At 46.8% G+C, this 19,559-nt stretch overlaps 1 protein-coding gene across 1 annotated transcript in view; it reads right to left on the reverse strand.

The window, feature by feature from the left end:
* Positions 1-19,559, reverse strand: part of loxhd1a (lipoxygenase homology PLAT domains 1a) — a 207,014-nt gene that overhangs the window by 83,144 nt on the left and 104,311 nt on the right. Inside the window, exons 19-22 of the mRNA XM_055648000.1 lie at positions 12,798-12,933; positions 4,229-4,383; positions 1,964-2,124; positions 754-830 (exon numbers count right to left, since the gene is read on the reverse strand). Coding sequence (XP_055503975.1) covers positions 754-830; positions 1,964-2,124; positions 4,229-4,383; positions 12,798-12,933 — 529 coding nt within the window. The remainder of the gene's footprint in view (positions 1-753; positions 831-1,963; positions 2,125-4,228; positions 4,384-12,797; positions 12,934-19,559) is intronic.

Consider the following 19,559-nt stretch of genomic DNA (forward strand, 5'->3'; position numbering starts at 1 on the left):
TGGAGGCAGGTTCATTGGTATCATTTAAAAATTAATTGGATAGGCATATGGATGAGAAGGGAATGGAGGGTTATGGTACGAGTGCAGGCAGGTGGGACTAAGGGGGAAAAAAATAAAATTTGTTCGGCATTGACTTGTAGGGCCGAGATGTTTCCGTGCTGTAATTGTTATATGGTTATATGGGACAGGGGCATAAGGGTCTCAACCCGAAACGTCATCCATTCCTTCTCTCCAGAGATGCTGCCTGTCCCGCTGAGTTACTCCAGCATTTTGTGTCTATCTCCAACATTGAACTGTGATCTGCCCATTCTTAGTAGACAGTTGTTGAACATCAGTCCAGTGGTGATATTGATGTTTCCTTTCTCCATGAACATATAGTTGGGCAGTGAGTAGGTACCGCGCACTTGAGCTGTGGTTAGAAAAGAAAGATCAGAAAGGCACATTTGCTTCACAAATGTTGCATAGTCTAACAGGACACGCTGGTTGTGTCTATCCAGACCTGTACTCGCTCGAGTTCAAAAAGAGAGATCTCATTGAAAGGCCTGGAAAGAGCGGATGTGGAGAGGATGTTTCCTGTAGAGGGAGATTCTAGAACCACGGAGGGCACAGGCTCAGAATAAAAGGACTTAAAAAAAAATTGACTTAAAAATCATACCATTCCTTTAAATGTAGGTTCCTTGCTCGTACAATGAGAGTTCTTTTAATTTAGATTTGCGTTCCTCATGCGAAAAATTCTAACAAATCCTTACTTACTTTTCAGCATCTGTGCATCTCCTGACGGAACCAGCTCACGGACAATTTGACCATCGTCCTCACTCTTATCCAGCCACCTGGTGGTAAATGAACGAAACAATGAATGTTCATTACCTTACTTTTAGCTCATGCATTTTCCTCTTGCACCCTGCCCTCCATCTCCACCCCCCACACACACACGCGCACGAACACACGAACACACACGCACCCACACACACACACGCACTCACGAACACATGAACACATGAACACACACGCACGCACGCACACAAGCACACATGCACACGCACCCACGCACACACGAACAACACACACACACACGCACACATGAACACACGAACACACCCACGCACACACGCACACACGAACATACCCACGTACACACGCACACACGCGCGCACACACACACGCACACACACACACACGCACACACACACGCACGCACACACACGCACACACGCACACACGAACACACGAGCACACATGAGTACACACCCAAACACACACGCACACACGCGCGCGCGCACACACACACACACACACACACACACAGCCACAACACACACACACACACGCCACGCACACACACACACACACACGCACACACACGCGCACACACACAGCGCACACACGCACACACACACGCGCACTGACCCGCGCGCACACACATACCCCCCCCCACACACGCGCACACACACACGCACACACACACACACACACACGCGCACACACACACACACACACACACACACACACGCGCACACACACACACACACACACACACACACACCCGCACACACACACACACACACACACACACACACCCACACACACACACACACACACACACACACACACACACACCCGCACACACACACACACACACCCACACACACACACACACACACACACACACACACACTCGCACACACACACACACTCACACACACACACACACACACATCCACCACACACACACACATCCATGCAGAGATGACTGAACGCGTACTTATTGATTAGTGTGGGTATCGGGGGAAGGCAGGAGAATGGGCTTAGGAGTGAGAGATTGATCAGCCATGATTGAATGGTGGAGTTAAATTGATGGGCCAAATGGTCTATTTGAACATATGAATTTATTCATGGTAATACATTGGTTAAATCATCAGTTATCAATCATTATGATTATCATTCATCAGTGAAGAGTTATAACCTGTAACATGGGAATTCCACGGCTTGAGTTTCCGGAGCTCCTTCTTCCTTCACGACCACCTTGTCCAGGTACCAGCCACAGCTCCCGCCTCTCCCATCGTGTCCTATCCTCACCCTCTCCACTTTCTTCACACTTACTGCCTCAATGACAAACTCATCCGCCTGGATAGAGGGAGCACAGGTAGACGTTGAAGCTTCTTATGTTTAGACAAGGCAATCATTGAGACTGGCTAACTCAGGATTGAGATAGACACAAAGAGCTGGGGTAACTCAGCGGGTCGGGCAGCGAATCTGGAGAAAAAGGATGGGTGACTCTTCATTCCCGAACCCAAAACATCAACCATCCCTTTTCTCCAAAGGTGCTGCCTGACCCAATGAATTACTCCAGCACTCTGTGTGTATCTTCAGTATATACTAGCATCTGCAGTTCCTTTCTACACATAATCCGGGGTTAAAGCAGTCTGTAGAAAGTCTTGACACGAAACGTCACCTACCCATTCTCGGGAGATGCTGCATGACCCGCCGAGTTACTCCATCATGACCTGGTCAACAAGTTCCCACACTGTGCTGGTCCTTCCTCTGTAAACAGCCTTTAGAGATAAAGCACGGTCCTTTGGCCTATCAGGTCTGCGCTGACCAGTGATCTAGCTTTCCTACACACTAGGGACAATTTACAATTTTACCGCAGCCAATTAACCTACAAACCTGTACGTGTGGAAGGAAACCGGAGCACCTGGAGACAACCCACGTGGTCACAAGGCAAATGTACAAACTCCATGCAGACAGCACCCATTATCAGGAATGAACCCGGGTCTCTGGCGCTGTGAGCCAGCAACTCTACCGCTGAACCACCGTGCCACCTTGACAGGTTGTTCTGCCTTGTTCCTCTACTTAAACCCACTGTCAAATATACCAAACAATGGGAATTTCTGCGTCTCTGTCACTCAGAACCATCTAAAACTATAAACATTGATCACATCATTTATTTCATCCAACTTAAAAAAATATTTATGATCTAGATAAATATTTAAAACACTCAAAATTATAAAAGCTAGCTTTAATCAAATATCAATGTCCTTTTAGATAGGCACATGGAGGGGTATAGATCATGTATAGGCAGAGGAGACTAGATTAACTTGGCATGGACATTGTGGGCAGATGGGCCTGCTCCTGTTCCATGTTCTTTATCCCATGCAGCCATTACTCTTCATTGAAATAAATGGAATTGACAGATTCAACAGTCAGATTCCCCAGCTGGAATTTGCAGTAAGTTGAGGCTGGAGACACTGCATAAATGCAAGATAAATGCATGGAGTCACTAATATCAGAGTGATCCTTCCAAAGAACCTCTCAGGACATTTGGAACCTCTGCATTAGTGAACTCTTGCAGAGGAGCTCCGAGCTCGGCACCAGTTTAGTGTAGTTTAGAGATTCAATGCGGAAACAGGCACTCCGGCCCACCGAGCCTACACTGACCAGCGATCCCCGCACACTAACACTACCCTACACACACTAGGGACAATTTATATTTATACCAAGCCAATTAGCCTACAAACCTGTGCATCTTTGGAAGTGTGGGCAGAAACTGTAGCTCCGGAGAAAACGCACGCATGTCACGGGGAGACCGTACAAACTCCGTACAGACAGCACTCATTCATCATCGTTGAAAACATTAACAACACAGTGGTGCTGGTTTCCAATGGGAACAGTGACGGACGCACCACACATCTCTGTCCAGACTTCCGCCGCTGGAAGTACAGGATTATGCTGTGTGTGCTTTATCATCATTCCTTACAATGCCATGTACGACAGTGATCGCAACTTCTACTGAAGTGTGGATGGCCGTTGGCTCGCTAGAAGCTCATCCGCCCTTTGACAGGTCTTGTTTTTGGTCCTGCTGGGGGTCCACAGGCCCCTCCTCACCTGGCAAACCAGGTGGGGGAGACGGTTTAGTCGCCGACTATCCGACCATGGAGCAGGTAGCACGGGATTACATGGTACCTGTGGTGGGGTGCGGGTGACAGCTCCCATAGTCAGGATCAAACCCGGATCTCTGGCAGCAACTGTATTGCTGCACCACCTCTGCACCAGCGCAGGAATATGCCAGCTGACCCATGTGGAACTGCGACATGACTCAGGGTGATTGGTGCACAAATATTAAGACTGGGTGATTCAGGGTATGATCTTATCGAATAAGCAGGTTACATTACGGGCTGAATACATTAGTACAGCAACATGCTGGAATGAATGCATATATTGTACTCACATTGCCTTTCTCAAATTTATTGACATTATTCTTGCTGTCATACATCACCCGGTCTCCGGTGTCTCCCTGTGAGCCTATCAGGCAAATAAAGACATTGGCGTCGGTTCCACTGCCACTCACTGTGCCAGTACAGATGATAATCCGATACTTCACCACTGCAAGAACACACAGAGAACATCATAATTATCAGGCATGTTAAACTCACCCTGACTTTAGAATCAGAGATAAGATAGGCAGTGATTATTTTTAAAGTCTAGGTAGGCTAATCTCTAGTTTGGTTTAGTTTAGAGTTATAGCATGAAAACAGGATCTTCGGCCCACCAAGCTCAGGCTGTACATTGATCACCCAGCCATAAGATAACCATATAACCATATAACAATTACAGCACGGAAACAGGCCACCTCGACCCTTCTAGTCCGTGCCGAACACATATTCTCCCCTAGTCCCATATACCTGCGCTCAGACCATAACCCTCCATTCCTTTCCCGTCCATATAACTATCCAATTTATTTTTAAATGATAAAAACGAACCTACCTCCACCACCTTCACTGGAAGCTCATTCCACACAGCTACCACTCTCTGAGTAAAGAAGTTCCCCCTCATGTTACCCCTAAACTTCAGTCCCTTAATTCTCAAATCATGTCCCCTTGTTTGAATCTTCCCTACTCTCAGTGGGAAAAGCTTATCCACGTCAACTCTGTCTATCCCTCTCATCATTTTAAATACCTCTATCAAGTCCCCCCCTTAACCTACTGCACCCTAACATGTTCAACCTTTCTCTGTAACTTAGTTGCTGAAACCCAGGCAAACTATTAAGACCACAGGCTCAACCACCTCAAACAAGGAGTGCGGAGTACCTTGCCTTGATTGTGTGATGCATTGTTTCCATCTGAAGCATCATTTAATTTCCACTAAAAAAAATTATAAAGGAAAATATTGCACCACAGTAAGTTCTACAAAGCCTATGACTCTCCTTCTGGTACAGCGTTGTGTCCGATGTGATAATGCAGGGAAGAGTCCAGAGATACACAACGGCATCCGATGCCACTTCTATAACTCACACAGGCGGAGCAGGTCACTCATGCAGGTCAGTCTCACAACTTGTCAGGCCTCCGATGTTACTGCTTAGAGGTAAGTCGTCCAAGCCGATCCAAGGCCATAGATTCAGCAGCTGTTTGCCTTGGGTAGGTCTTCCTTAAGGAAAGCACTAACTCATCGTGGCTGGGCTGCCCCCCTCTAATCTTCTATCATCTTGATCTCCTGCCTCTCACCGTCTAATATCACTATTGCACATCATCTTCCCTCAGGCTGGACCCCTCCACCCGTTCAACACCCCAGGTGCTGTGTTATGAGCTTCGGACCTCAACATTTGGTTTGCAGAAAGTGGAAGCCGTTCTCTTCCTTGGCTGTGTACTGGGAAGAGACACTGCTGAAGAGGCTGGCCTTGTAAGATAGTTTAAAGGAAATGGAGCATTAAACAATCTTCTGGAGGAACTGGAGGCGCATTGAGAAGCACCGCTAGATGGAAAGAAATGGTCAACATTTCAAGTCAAAACCCTGCATTCATTCATTTCCATCCACAGATGCTGCATGACCTGCTGTGTTCCTCCAGCAGATTGTCTATTGCTTCAGATTCCAGCATCTGCAGTTTCCTGTGTCTTGTGAAAGGAAATAATGTAGGAAGTAACTGCAGGTGCTGGTTTACACCAAACAAAATGCTGGAGTAACTCATCAGGTCAGGCAGCATCTCTGGAGAGAAGGAGTAGGTGACGTTTCAGGTCAAGACCCTTCTTCAGACTGAGAGTCAGGGGAGAGGGAAACTAGAGATATGAAAAAGTAACAAAGAACAAATGAATGAAAGGTATGAAAAGAACAAATCAAAGCCAGCAATGATGATCAAGAAAAGGTGGAGCCCACAAGGGTCCATTGTTGGTTGTGGAAAAGGAGATAACGAGTGGATACAAACAGTGACACTAAGCAGGACGGCAATGATATAGTGTTGGCTCTCTGGCTCCTCAAACAGTTACACCATTCAGTGAAATCCTGTATCAACTTTCATATAACTCCACTCTCTTGCTTCATCCCCTTAGCCCCAATATCCCAATCCAAACGAGGCAGCTGAAACCACCAATTGTTGGTTACCTGCCTGCTGGTTCAGATAAAATAAATTGGGGTAGAATCAACTCAGCAGCTATTTTCATTGGAGTCCATGGAAATAAAAATAGGCTATGAAGTATAGGGAGTGGTTGACTTCCCTGTTCTATCATCGTCAAAACTGTTTCCACCGCAATGGCTTTGGACTGAGTATTTTTACTCACTTTCAACATCTGAGCAAGGCCATCCCCAACTGCCTTGATTGTATTGTATTGTATTGTATTGTATTGTATTGTATTCAAATTTATTGTCATTGTCTCAATTTGAGACAACGAAATGAATTTCCCTTACAGGCAGTATCATAAAAAAAAAATCATTAAAAAAAAAAAATAATAATAAATAAATAATAAAACATATTAAAAATAAAATTGAAATTGAATTTAAAAAAAGCACAAACACAGAAAGTTCATGGCACAACATAACATAAATGGCACCAAGGTGAGGATGGCACCATAGTCCAGCCAGCCTCCCCTCCGTGTTCATCCGAGGTCGGGGTGAAGGTGGCATTGAGCTATCATCTTGGACTGCCGCAGCCCTATTGATGAAGGTCATTCACGGCATTACTGGGTAGGACTTCCAGGATTTAGACCCAGTAGCAACGAAGGGCCTTCGATAACTCTGCATGTCATGATGGTGTGCAGCTTGGAGTGCCACCTGCTGGTGGTGCTGTTCCCATGCACCTGCTACCCTGGTCCTTCTGAAAGTAGACGCCTTGGGTTTTTGAAGGTGTTATTGCAGTAGCCTGGGCAAGTAATTGCAGTGCTCTTTGTAGATGGTTCGTACAGCAGGCACAGTATGCGGGTGCTGTCAGAAATGTTTCTCTGGTTCATAGCGTACAAATTAGCCAGAAAAAGCAGCATACCGGAGGACTGGGAGAAATTCAAAGACCAGCAGAGGAGGACAAAGGGCTTAATTAGGAAAGGAAAAATAGAATATGAAAAAAAACTGGCAGGGAACATAAAAACTGACTGCAAAAGTTTTATAGATATGTGAAAAGAAAGAGATTAGTTAAAACAAATGTAGGTCCCTTGCAGTCAGAAACAGGGGAGTTGATCATGGGGAACAAGGATATGGCGGACCAATTGAATAACTACTTTGGTTCCGTCTTCACTAAGGAAGACATAAATAATTTGCCGGAAATAGCAGGGGACCGCGGGTCAAAGGAGTTGGAGGAATTGAGTGAAATCCAGGTTAGCCGGGAAGGGGTGTTGGGTAAATTGAATGGATTAAAGGCCGATAAATCCCCAGGGCCAGATAGGCTGCATCCCAGAGTACTTAAGGAAGTAGCTGCAGAAATAGTGGATGCATGAGTAATAATCTTTCAAAACTCTTTAGATTCTGGAGTAGTTCTTGAAGATTGGCGGGTAGCAAACGTAACCCCACTTTTTAAGAAGGGAGGGAGAGAGAAAATGGGGAATTACAGCCCAGTTAGTCTAACATCGGTAGGGGGGAAACTGCTAGAGTCAGTTATTAAAGATGGGATAGCAGCACATTTGGAAAGTGGTGAAATCATTGGACAAAGTCAGCATGGATTTACGAAAGGTAAATCATGTCTGACGAATCTTATAGAATTTTTCGAGGATGTAACTAGTAGCGTGGATAGGGGAGAACCAGTGGATGTGGTGTATCTGGACTTCCAGAAGGCTTTCGACAAGGTCCCACATAAGAAATTAGTATACAAACTTAAAGCACAAGGCATTGGGGGTTCAGTATTGATGTGGATAGAGAACTGGCTGGCAAACAGGAAGCAAAGAGTAGGAGTAAACGGGTCCTTTTCACAATGGCAGGCAGTGACTAGTGGGGTACCCCAAGGCTCAGTACTGGGACCCCAGCTATTTTACAATATATATTAATGATCTGGATGAGGGAATTGAAGGCAATATCTCCAAGTTTGCGGATGACACTAAGCTGGGGGGCAGTGTTAGCTGTGAGGAGGATGCTAGGAGACTGCAGGGTGACTTGGATAGGCTGGGTGAGTGGGCAAATGTTTGGCAGATGCAGTATAATGTGGATAAATGTGAGGTTATCCATTTTGGTGGCAAAAATAGGAAAGCAGACTATTATCTAAATGGTGGCCGATTGGGAAAGGGGGAGATGCAGCGAGACCTGGGTGTCATGGTACACCAGTCATTGAAGGTAGGCATGCAGGTGCAGCAGGCAGTAAAGAAAGCGAATGGTATGTTAGCTTTCATTGCAAAAGGATTTGAGTATAGGAGCAGAGAGGTTCTACTGCAGTTGTACAGGGTCTTGGTGAGACCACACCTGGAGTATTGCGTACAGTTTTGGTCTCCAAATCTGAGGAAGGACATTATTGCCATAGAGGGAGTGCAGAGACGGTTCACCAGACTGATTCCCGATGTTAGGGAAGTCCAGGACAAGGGGTCACAGCTTAAGGATAAAGGGGAAATCCTTTAAAACCGAGATGAGAAGAACTTTTTTCACGCAGAGAGTGGTGAATCTCTGGAACTCTCTGCCACAGAGGGTAGTTGAGGCCAGTTCATTGGCTATATTTAAGAGGGGAGTTAGATGTGGCCCTTGTGGCTAAGGGGATCAGGGGGTATGGAGAGAAGGCAGGTACGGGATACTGAGTTGGATGATCAGCCATGATCATATTGAATGGCGGTGCAGGCTCGAAGGGCCGAATGGCCTACTCCTGCACCTAATTTCTATGTTTCTATGTTTCTATAGCTTACCCGTAAAATGGATTGCTTAGTCCGGAATGGTGAGAGTTGATGGCACTGAATTAAAATGAGAGACTTGTACCCTGTAGATAGATGGTGGAAAGATCTTTGGAGTGTTAAGAGGACAGTCATTCACTGCAATAATCCCAGCTTCTGACCTGCTTTGTAACTATGGTAGACACAATACTCTGTTTTTTCACACAGAGAGTGGTGAATCTCTGGAACTCTTTGCCACAGAGGGTAGTTGAGGCCAGTTAATTGGCTATATTCAAGAGGGAGTTAGATGTGGCCCTTGTGGCCAAGGGGATCAGAGGGTATGGAGAGAAGGCAGGTACGGGATACTGAGTACGGGATACTGGATGATCAGCCATGATCATATTGAATGGCGGTGCAGGCTCGAAGGGCCGAATGGCCTACTCCTGCACCTAATTTCTATGTTTCTATGTTACAACATGCTGGAGTATCTCATCGGGAAACCTCTGGAGACTTTGCGCCCCACCCAAGGTTTCCGTGCGGTTCCCGGAAGTTGCAGGTGGTTGCCGGAGGTTGCAGGTAGTGGAAGCAGTTAGGGAGACTGACAAAAACCTCCAGGAACCTCCGGGAACCGCATGGAAACCTTGGGTGGGGCGCAAAGTCTCCAGAGGTTTCCGTTCAGGTTTGCCAAGTGGGACAGGGGCATTACTATACTGGAATAGCTCGGGTAGAAGTGCAGCTAGTTCAGGTATGCAGGCTTTCAGTGTTACAAATGGGATATTGCCTAATTCCCCAGCCTCTGTTGTATCCAATGCTCTCTACCACTTGTTGATATAATTTGAAGTGAACCAAATTAGCTGGAGACTGCTTCTGTGATGGTAGTAGTCTTAGGAGGAAGCCGCCTAGATCATCTATTTGGCACTTGTTGAAAATGCTGCCACTTTTTCTGAAGCACTCGGGTACCAGGGTGTGCCATGTAGAGGATGGAGATGCGTTTGGAGCCTTTGTCTCACATTAGCTGCCCAATTGTCCTCTACCATTCACAATTAGATGTGGCAGGGCTGACTAGTTTAGATCAGACCCCTTGGTTGTGAGATTATTTAGCTCTCTATTTATTGTTTTTCTCTCCTTGTGCAATGATTGGTGAATATCTGCACTTTTTGTACTACAGGTATTGATGGAGAAAAGTCCATTGATGAAGGAGATTGGGCCCTGAAGACTCCTACAGTCCTGGGACTGGGGTGATTAACTTTGATCACTTTTTTGGTTGTGCCTCATTCAGTAAGTTATGAACTTGGACTCCAATGTCCAAGTGGCGCGTTCTCCTTTTGATGCCCATTGACTGTCGTTTTACTGGAACACACTGATGCCACAATCATAGAAACATAGAAAATAGGTGCAGGAGGAGGCCATTCGCCCCTTCGAGCCAGCACCGCCATTCATTGTAATCATGGCTAATCGTCCCCTATCAATAACCCGTGCCGGCCTTCTCCCCATATCCCTTGACTCCACTAGCCCCTAGAGCTCTATCTAACTCTCTCTTAAATCCATCCAGTGACTTGGCCTCCACTGCCCTCTGTGGCAGGGAATTCCATAAATTCACAACTCTCTGGGTGAAAAAGTTTTTTCTCACCTCAGTCTTAAATTACCTCCCCTTTATTCTAAGACTGTGGCCCCTGGTTCTCGACTCGCCCAACATTGGGAACATTTTTCCTGCATCTAGCTTGTCCAGTCCTTTTATAATTTTATATGTTTCTATAAGATCCCCCTCATCCTTCTAAACTCCATTGAATACAAGCCTAGTCTTTTCAATCTTCCCTCATATGACAGTCCCGCCATCCCAGGGATTAATCTTCTGAATCTACGCTGCACTGCCTCAATCACAAGGATGTCCTTCCTCAAATTAGGAGACCAAAACTGTACACAATACTCCAGATGTGGTCTCACCAGAGCCCTATAGAACTGCAGAAGTTGCAGAATCAGTACCAGGAATGTTCATACAGCGTCTCCCTCGTTAGCTGCTTGATTCTCCACCATCATTCATGATGAAGTGTGGTAGAGATTTGGCTGTGAGATCCCTTTGGTGTTTGTGTGACTCCAGAGCCATCAATGTGGAAGACTCTCAAGTGTATGCTGAAATGGTCAAACAACTAATTCAGCTCAAGGATTAACATTATGCTGCATAAAATGTCAATTGTTGTTATGCTGCAAAATGTTTAATGCTATGTTCGTCCATTTTATGGACATTTTTCTACTGCATTTCAGTTCGACCCAACGGCAGGAACATTGGATTCTCCAGTTTCAGGTGACTCGAACCCCTGTTGTGCCTTTTCCTATCAACCCTCACCTGGTCCTCTTGCTGACACCCTTATTCCCCACAATACCCACCAGCCTCCGATCATCCTGTTTCTTTCCTCTCATCCCATCTACCCTATCTGCCTTTCACCCAGCCTTTCCTCCCCTCCCCTCCCCTCCCCATCCCCCCCAGCTGCTCCACCCCTCCCCCCCCCCCTCCCCTCCCCTCCTGCCTCCATTATTCCCATGGCAATAGCCCTCCTTATTTCACTCTTCACCTTCCTTTCTTCTCGGATGCCAGAATCTACAGCCTTTCATTCTCCACTTGTCACCTCCCAACCTCAGTCACTATGTCCACCATTCCCTCATGCCACCTGATTCTTATCTATCAATCAACCCCACCTCATTGGGGTTACCACCTCTCGCTTGCTACACTTGTCCCAACTCTCTCAGCCCACTCCTTTATGCTGGCTGCTTCCTCTCCTCTTTATCAGTTACTCCTCTTTACCTGTTACAGAGAAAGGTTGAACAAGTTAGGGCTTTATTCTTTGGAGCGCAGAAGGTTAAGGGGGGACTTGATAGAGGTCTTTAAAATGATGAGAGGGATAGACAGAGTTGACGTGGATAAGCTTTTCCCACTGAGAGGAGGGAAGATGCAAACAAGGGGACATGACTTGAGAATTAAGGGACTGAAGTTTAGGGGTAACATGAGGGGGAACTTCTTTACTCAGAGAGTGGTGGCTGTGTGGAATGAGCTTCCAGTGAAGGTGGTGGAGGCAGGTTCGTTTTTATAATTTAAAAATAAATTGGATAGTTATATGGACGAGAAAGGAATGGAGGGTTATGGTCTGAGTGCAGGTATATGGGACTAGGGGAGAATACGTGTTCGGCACGGACTAGAAGGGTCGAGATGGCCTGTTTCCGTGCTGTAATTGTTATATGGTTATATGGTTATCAGCCTGGCGTTTACAAGGCTTCTAGACAGACAGGTAGATGTGCTGGGACTGTATGCACATGGATCCCGTGCAGGCAGGTGACATTAGTTAATCAAATATAGCACAGACATTATAGGCTGAAGGGCCTATTCCTGTGCTGTACCTTGCTGTGTTCTATGTGTGTTGTAGATGAAGGGTGTTGACCCGAAACATCGACCGTCCATTTCCTTCCACTGATGCTGCCTGACCTGTTGATTATCTCCAGCAACGCTCTTTTCTTTGCTCCAGATTACAGCATCTGTACTTTCTTGTGTCTGCATCTCAGTCTATGCCTTCTTGATAAACTGAGCTGCTTTTAGTTAGGAGGAGAAAAGCTCTGCTCCCTCGGATGGGGCAGAGTGAATATTGAGGAGGTTAGGGGCAAGAGTCTGAGAATACCATTGCCAGTGGCCTGTGCTGACAATCCTTGCCTGTGGATCCAGAGAACAATGCAACTCCAACAGGATATCGGTAACAAAAGGGCACTCACAGGGCTGGATTTTATCCACCAGGTCTCCTTCAGCAGGCAGCTCCCGTATGATCTCGTTATCATCCTCATTGATGTCCAACCACCGACCACATTTGAAATTATACTTCTCCTTTGTCAGTGATTTCATTAAAGTCACCTGCAGTGAGAAAGATCAAAGGCACACACAGTTGGAATTTGGACACCGAGACCATCGCTTTTGGCATGGTGATGCAGCGGTAGAGTTGCTGCCATACAGTGCCAGAGACCCAGGTTCGATCCTGAGCACGGGTGCTGTCTGTACAGAGTTTGTACGTTCTCCCTGTAACCCCGTGGGTTTTCTCCGGGTGCTCCGGTTTCCTCCCACACTCCAAAGACGTACAGGTTTGTAGGTTTGGTATAATTGTAAATTGTCCCTAGAATGTGAAGGATGGTGTTAGTTTGCGGGGATCACTGGTCAGCGCAGATTTGGTGGGCTGAAGGGCCTGTTTCTACGCTGTATTTCTCAACTAAACTGAACTAAACAGCAAGGTACTAGTTTTTTTCTAACTCCCTAGTACTAACAAAGTATGACAGGGAAACCCTCTTAAATCTAAACTCCAGGGCAAACGGAGACTTTTTAAACTCTTTACTCACTGATCCAGCATGGCCAGCAGAGATCAGCAGAAGCTGCTGCAACAACAAAGGGAGCTCGGCTGCAAGGAAAACCCGGAGAAAACATCGAGGGAAGCGGGGGGGGATTCGGAATAGGCTGAGAGCCCAAGCCTTTCGTCCCCCTCTGCCCAGCATTCTTCTGGCGAATGTCCAGTCCCTGGAAAACAAGCTGGATGACCTCAGGGCGAGGATCAGATTCCAGCGGGACATAAGGAACTGCAACATCCTCTGCTTGACCGAAACATGGCTGACCTCGCTGATTCCGGATCAGGTAATCTGCCCAACCGAGTCCTTCACTGTCCACCGTGCTGACAGAACAGAAGCATCTGGGAAATCCAAGGGTGGAGGAGTCTGCTTCATGACCAATAACAACTGGTGCAACCCTGGAAATATCAAGATGCTTTCCCATTCCTGCTCGCCGGATCTGGAGCACCTGACAATCTCATGCCGCCCATTCTACCTTCCCCGGGAGTTCGGCTCAGTGATCGTCACAGCCGTCTACATTCCACTGCAGGCGGACACCAACGTGGCACTATCGGCCCTACACGATGTGCTATGTCGACATCAAAACAAGTACCCGGATGCGGCTATGGTGGTGGCTGGAGATTTTAATAAATCAAATCTCAAGAAGGTCATGCCGAACTTCTACCAACACATCACGTGTGCCACCAGGGGGGGGAGAACTTTGGACCACTGCTACACACCGTTCAGGAAAGGCTACAAGGCCGTTTCACTCCCTCCCCTAGGAAAATCTGACCACGCTGCTATTTTCCTGTTGCTGGAGTATAAACAGAGGATAGTTCGGGAAGCGGTAGAGACGAGGGAGGTAAAGCGGTGGTCCGACCAGTCAGAGGCCATGCTGCAAGATGCACTGAGTGATGTCGACTGGAATATGTTCGAAGCAAGTTCCGGTGACGTCAGTGAGTTCGCGGAAGCAGTCACGGACTTCATCACAACAGTAACCGACAACATCGTCCCCACGGTAAGGGTAAGCACCTTTCCGAACCAAAAACCCTGGGTAGACAGGTCTGTTCGTGTGGCCCTGAATGCTCGCACCGCTGCCTACAACTCGGGCCTGGCATCAGGAAACATGGACGTCTACAAGGCAGAGTCCTACCGACTGCGAAGGGCGGTGAAGGACGCAAAGAGAAGGTACAGGGACAAGATGGAGTTACAGATGGAGCAGCAGGACACCAGAAGCCTGTGGCAGAGTCTACGGATTGTAACCAACTACCGGAGCACCCCTCCCTCATCCGCATGTGCCGGCACCTCCCTAGCTGACGACCTGAACTCCTTCTACGCTCGTTTCGAGAGGGGCAACACCACTCCAGGTCTGCCGACTATCGACAATACCGACAGCGGGCTGGCTACCGAAGCTGAAGGGAGGAATGTGCACACATTCTCGCTGTCCGAGCACGACGTGAGGAGGGCACTGACACGGGTGAACACGAGAAAAGCTGCAGGCCCCGATGGCATCTCGGGGCGAGTACTCAAGTCCTGTGCTACGCAGCTAGCTCCAGTGCTCACTACATTATTCAACCTCTCCCTGGACAAGTCCGTGGTCCCTGCCTGCTTCAAAAAATCCATCATTGTACCGGTACCAAAAAATGCCTCCCCAGCCTGCCTGAATGACTACCGTCCGGTGGCCCTTACCTCGGTAGTCATGAAATGCTTTGAGAGGCTGGTGAAGAATCACATCTGCGCCTTCCTCCCTCGGAACATGGACCCGTTGCAGTTTGCATACCGTCCGAACAGGTCCACGGACGATGCGGTCTCCCAGGTCTTGCACACCGCTCTCTCCCATCTGGACAGCCAGAAGGGGGGCTACGTGAGGATGCTGTTCATAGACTACAGTTCAGCCTTCAACACGATAGTCCCCACCAGACTGGCCGGGAAGCTACGGGAATTGGGGCTCAACACCTCCCTGTGTGCCTGGGTCCTGGACTTTCTCACCGCCAGGCCCCAGGTAGTCAAGATGGGAGGGAATACATCGAAGTCCCTCACCCTGAGCACAGGATCGCCCCAGGGTTGCGTCCTCAGCCCCCTATTGTACTCCCTGTACACACATGACTGTGTGGCTAGGTTCAGCTCCAATTCAATAATTAAGTTTGCTGATGACACTGTGGTGGTGGGCCTGATCTCAGACGATGATGAGAAGGCCTACCGGGAGGAGGTGGCTGATCTAGCACTCTGGTGCCAGGAGAACAGCCTCCTCTTGAACATCAAAAAAACGAAGGAGCTGATCATGGACTTTAGGAGGGCACATCATCCGAGGACATACACTCCATTGAGTATAAATGGGGATCCTGTGGATAGGGTGAACTGTTTTAAATATCTGGGAGTCCACATCTCTGAGGATATGACATGGTCATCACACGCCTCAGCACTGGGGAGTAAGGCAAGGCAGCGCCTTTACCACCTCAGGCAATTGAGGAAATTCAGAGTGTCTACGAGGATCCTCCAGTGCTTCTACGCAGCGGCGGTGGAAAGCATCTTGTCCGGGAACATTACCATCTGGTTTGGGAATTGCTCTGCCAAGGACAAGAAGGCTCTGCAGAGAGTAGTGCGTTCGGACGAACGCACTATGGGAACTTCACTCACCCCACTGCAGGAACTATACAACAGGAGGTGCAACTCCAGAGAAAACAAAATCATGAGAGACCTCTTCCACCCCTGCAACGGACTGTTCCAGCCGCTACGGTCAGGCAAACGCCTCCGTTGCCATGCAGTGAGAACGGAGAGGTTGAGAAGGAGTTTCTTCCCAGAGGCAATTCGGACTGTAAACGCCCATCTCACCAGGGACTAACTCTACAGAACGTTTTTTCCTTCTATTATTTATTATGTAAAAGAATATGTGTGTTATGATTGTGTTTATAATTTGTTTGGTTGGTTTGTTGTTTGTCTTTTGCACAAAAGTCCGCGAGCATTGCCACTTTCATTTCACTGCACATCTCGTATGTGTATGTGACAAATAAACTTGACTTGACTTGACTTGACTTGAGGTACCATGGAGTACTTGACAGGTATCCCACGGTTGATCAGGGAATACAAATTCGAATCCTACCACAGGATCCTTTTGGTTTTAATTCAGTTAATAAATTAATTTGAAATGAAAAACCTATAGTCATGGTGATTATAAAACTACCAGCATACCTACCTGAATGCTTGCTTGTGACTTGAGACACATCGATGTGGATGATTCTTAATTTCCCAGGAAAAATTGCCGACCAGACTCTAGAGAGTAGTGCCAGATGCATGTATCCCAGACTCTAGAGAGTAGTGCTGGATGCATGTATCCCAGACTCTAGAGAGCAGTGCTGGATGCATGTGTATCAGTCCAGAGAGTAGTGCTGGATGCATGTATCCCAGACTCTAGAGAGTAGTGCTTGATGCATGTGTACCAGACTCTAGAGAATAGTGCTGGATACATGTGTACCAGACTCTAGAGAGTAGTGCTGGATGCATGTGTACCAGACTCTAGAGAGTAGTGCTGGATGCATGTATCCCAGACTCTAGAGAGTAGTGCTGGATGCATGTATCCCAGACTCTGGAGAGTAGTGCTGGATGCATGTGTACCAGACTCTAGAGAATAGTGCTGGATACATGTGTACCAGACTCTAGAGAGTAGTGCTGGATGCATGTGTACCAGACTCTAGAGAGTAGTGCTGGATGCATGTGTATCAGTCTAGAGAGTAGTGCTGGATGCATGTGTACCAGATTCTAGAGAGTAGTGCTGGATACATGTGTCTGAGTCAGAGGGGATCCTCAAACAGAGCTTGAATAAAATGAAGTAGACCTGGGCAGTTGGATAACACTTCACTCAGGATATGGAACAGAATGATTACTGTGGGATTTAGTCTCAGGATATCCCTTCACATTGGGAAGCTCCTGTTTCCACACCATATGTAGAACTGATACTACAGGTGATACCCTGGTACAACTTGTTGTTCTGATCCAGAGTTGCCCAATCCTTTTTGCAGGGACAGCCACACTAATAATCTGATTCACTTCCAAGGGTCACTAAGACACAGTTCATAAATTCATAAATTATAGGAGCAGTATTAGGCCATTTAGCCCATCAAGACTACTCTGCCATTCAATCATGGCTGATTAATGATCTGGATGAGGGAATTGAAGGCAATATCTCCAAGTTTGCGGATGACACTAACCTGGGGGGCAGTGTTAGCTGTGAGGAGGATGCTAGGAGACTGCAAGGTGACTTGGATAGGCTGGGTGAGTGGGCAAATGTTTGGCAGATGCAGTATAATGTGGATAAATGTGAGGTTATCCATTTTGGTGGCAAAAACGGGAAAGCAGACTATTATCTAAATGGTGGCCGATTGGGAAAGGGGGAGATGCAGCGAGACCTGGGTGTCATGGTACACCAGTCATTGAAGGTAGGCATGCAGGTGCAGCAGGCAGTAAAGAAAGCGAATGGTATGTTAGCTTTCATTGCAAAAGGATTTGAGTATAGGAGCAGGGAGGTTCTACTGCAGTTGTACAGGGTCTTGGTGAGACCATACCTGGAGTATTGCGTACAGTTTTGGTCTCCAAATCTGAGGAAGGACATTATTGCCATAGAGGGAGTGCAGAGACGGTTCACCAGACTGATTCCTGGGATGTCAGGACTGTCTTATGAAGAAAGACTGGATAGACTAGGTTTATAATCTCTAGAATTTAGGAGATTGAGAGGGGATCTTATAGAAACTTACAAAATTCTTAAGGGGTTGGACAGGCTAGATGCAGGAAGATTGTTCCCGATGTTAGGGAAGTCCAGGACAAGGGGTCACAGCTTAAGGATAAGGGGGAAATCCTTTAAAACCGAGATGAGAAGAACTTTTTTCACACAGAGAGTGGTGAATCTCTGGAACTCTCTGCCACAGAGGGTAGTTGAGGCCAGTTCATTGGCTATATTTAAGAGGGAGTTAGATGTGGCCCTTGTCGCGCTAAGGAAATCAGGGGGTATGGAGAGAAGGCAGGTACGGGATACTGAGTTGGATGATCAGCCATGATCATATTGAATGGCGGTGCAGGCTCGAAGGGCCGAATGGCCTACTCCTGCACCTAATTTCTATGTTTCTATGTTTCTATCTATCTTTTTCTCTCAACTCTATTCTGCTGCCTTCTCCCCATAACTCCTAACAAAGTTCTCAAATTTTCTGAACTGCCTCCCTCAAATGTTGGTATATAGTTGTGGAAGACCAATTTCCTGAGGTTTCCCAGCAAATACTTTGGGATATTTGGCCACTGACCCAGTGCCAGGTTAAACTGGCAAATTTCCACAACCCTTCCCTTTCACTGAAGACGATTGGTTCTAAGGGTGATGGGTATATAACCATATAACTATATAACAATTACAGCACGGAAACAGGCCATCTCGGCCCTTCTAGTTCGTGCCGAACACTTATCTCACCTAGTCTCATCTACCTGCACTCTGACTATATTTCAAATCACTAACATTTTCTGAATTAATTTAATTGTTAACTTAAATTGTTTGAATTTTTCTCTGATGGCTTTAATTCATTTTAAGAATTTTAATTCTTTTTCAATTCTTTCTTCATGTATTCCTTCAAGTATTGTCTTTTGACTGACTGGTCAGCTCACAACAAAAGCAGGAACGGGGTACTGATTTTGGATGATCCGCCATGATCATCTTTCTGAGGCGCAACTTTCATCATTGGTCAACTTCTGTCAAGGAGAAGCTATGCTTCACCCTCGTTAGACCTCATTTGGACTACGCAGTTGCAGCATGGGACCCATACACAAATAAAAACATTTCTTCCATCGAACGTGTCCAAAGACAGGCAGCTCGATTTGTTACTAACACCTATGAGAGAGAAGCGAGTGTCACCAAACTTCTGAATTCTCTGGGGTGGAACCCTCTCCAAAACAGACGTGATGCTCACCGTTTGACCTGTTTTTACAAAATGTTAAATAGTCAGCTTGACATAGATTACAAGACCTACACCAAACCCAATCCAATTAGGAGCAGAGGTGGGCATTCGATCCAATTTGTGATCCCAGCTACAAAGACAGATGTATACAGCAATTCGTTCTTCCCCCGCACAATTAAAGCATGGAATAATCTCCACCCTACTATAGTTACCCAACCAGATGCAACTAAATTTAAAG

This window comes from Leucoraja erinacea, chromosome 1, assembly GCF_028641065.1.
Source record: "Leucoraja erinacea ecotype New England chromosome 1, Leri_hhj_1, whole genome shotgun sequence".
NCBI lineage: Eukaryota > Metazoa > Chordata > Chondrichthyes > Rajiformes > Rajidae > Leucoraja > Leucoraja erinaceus.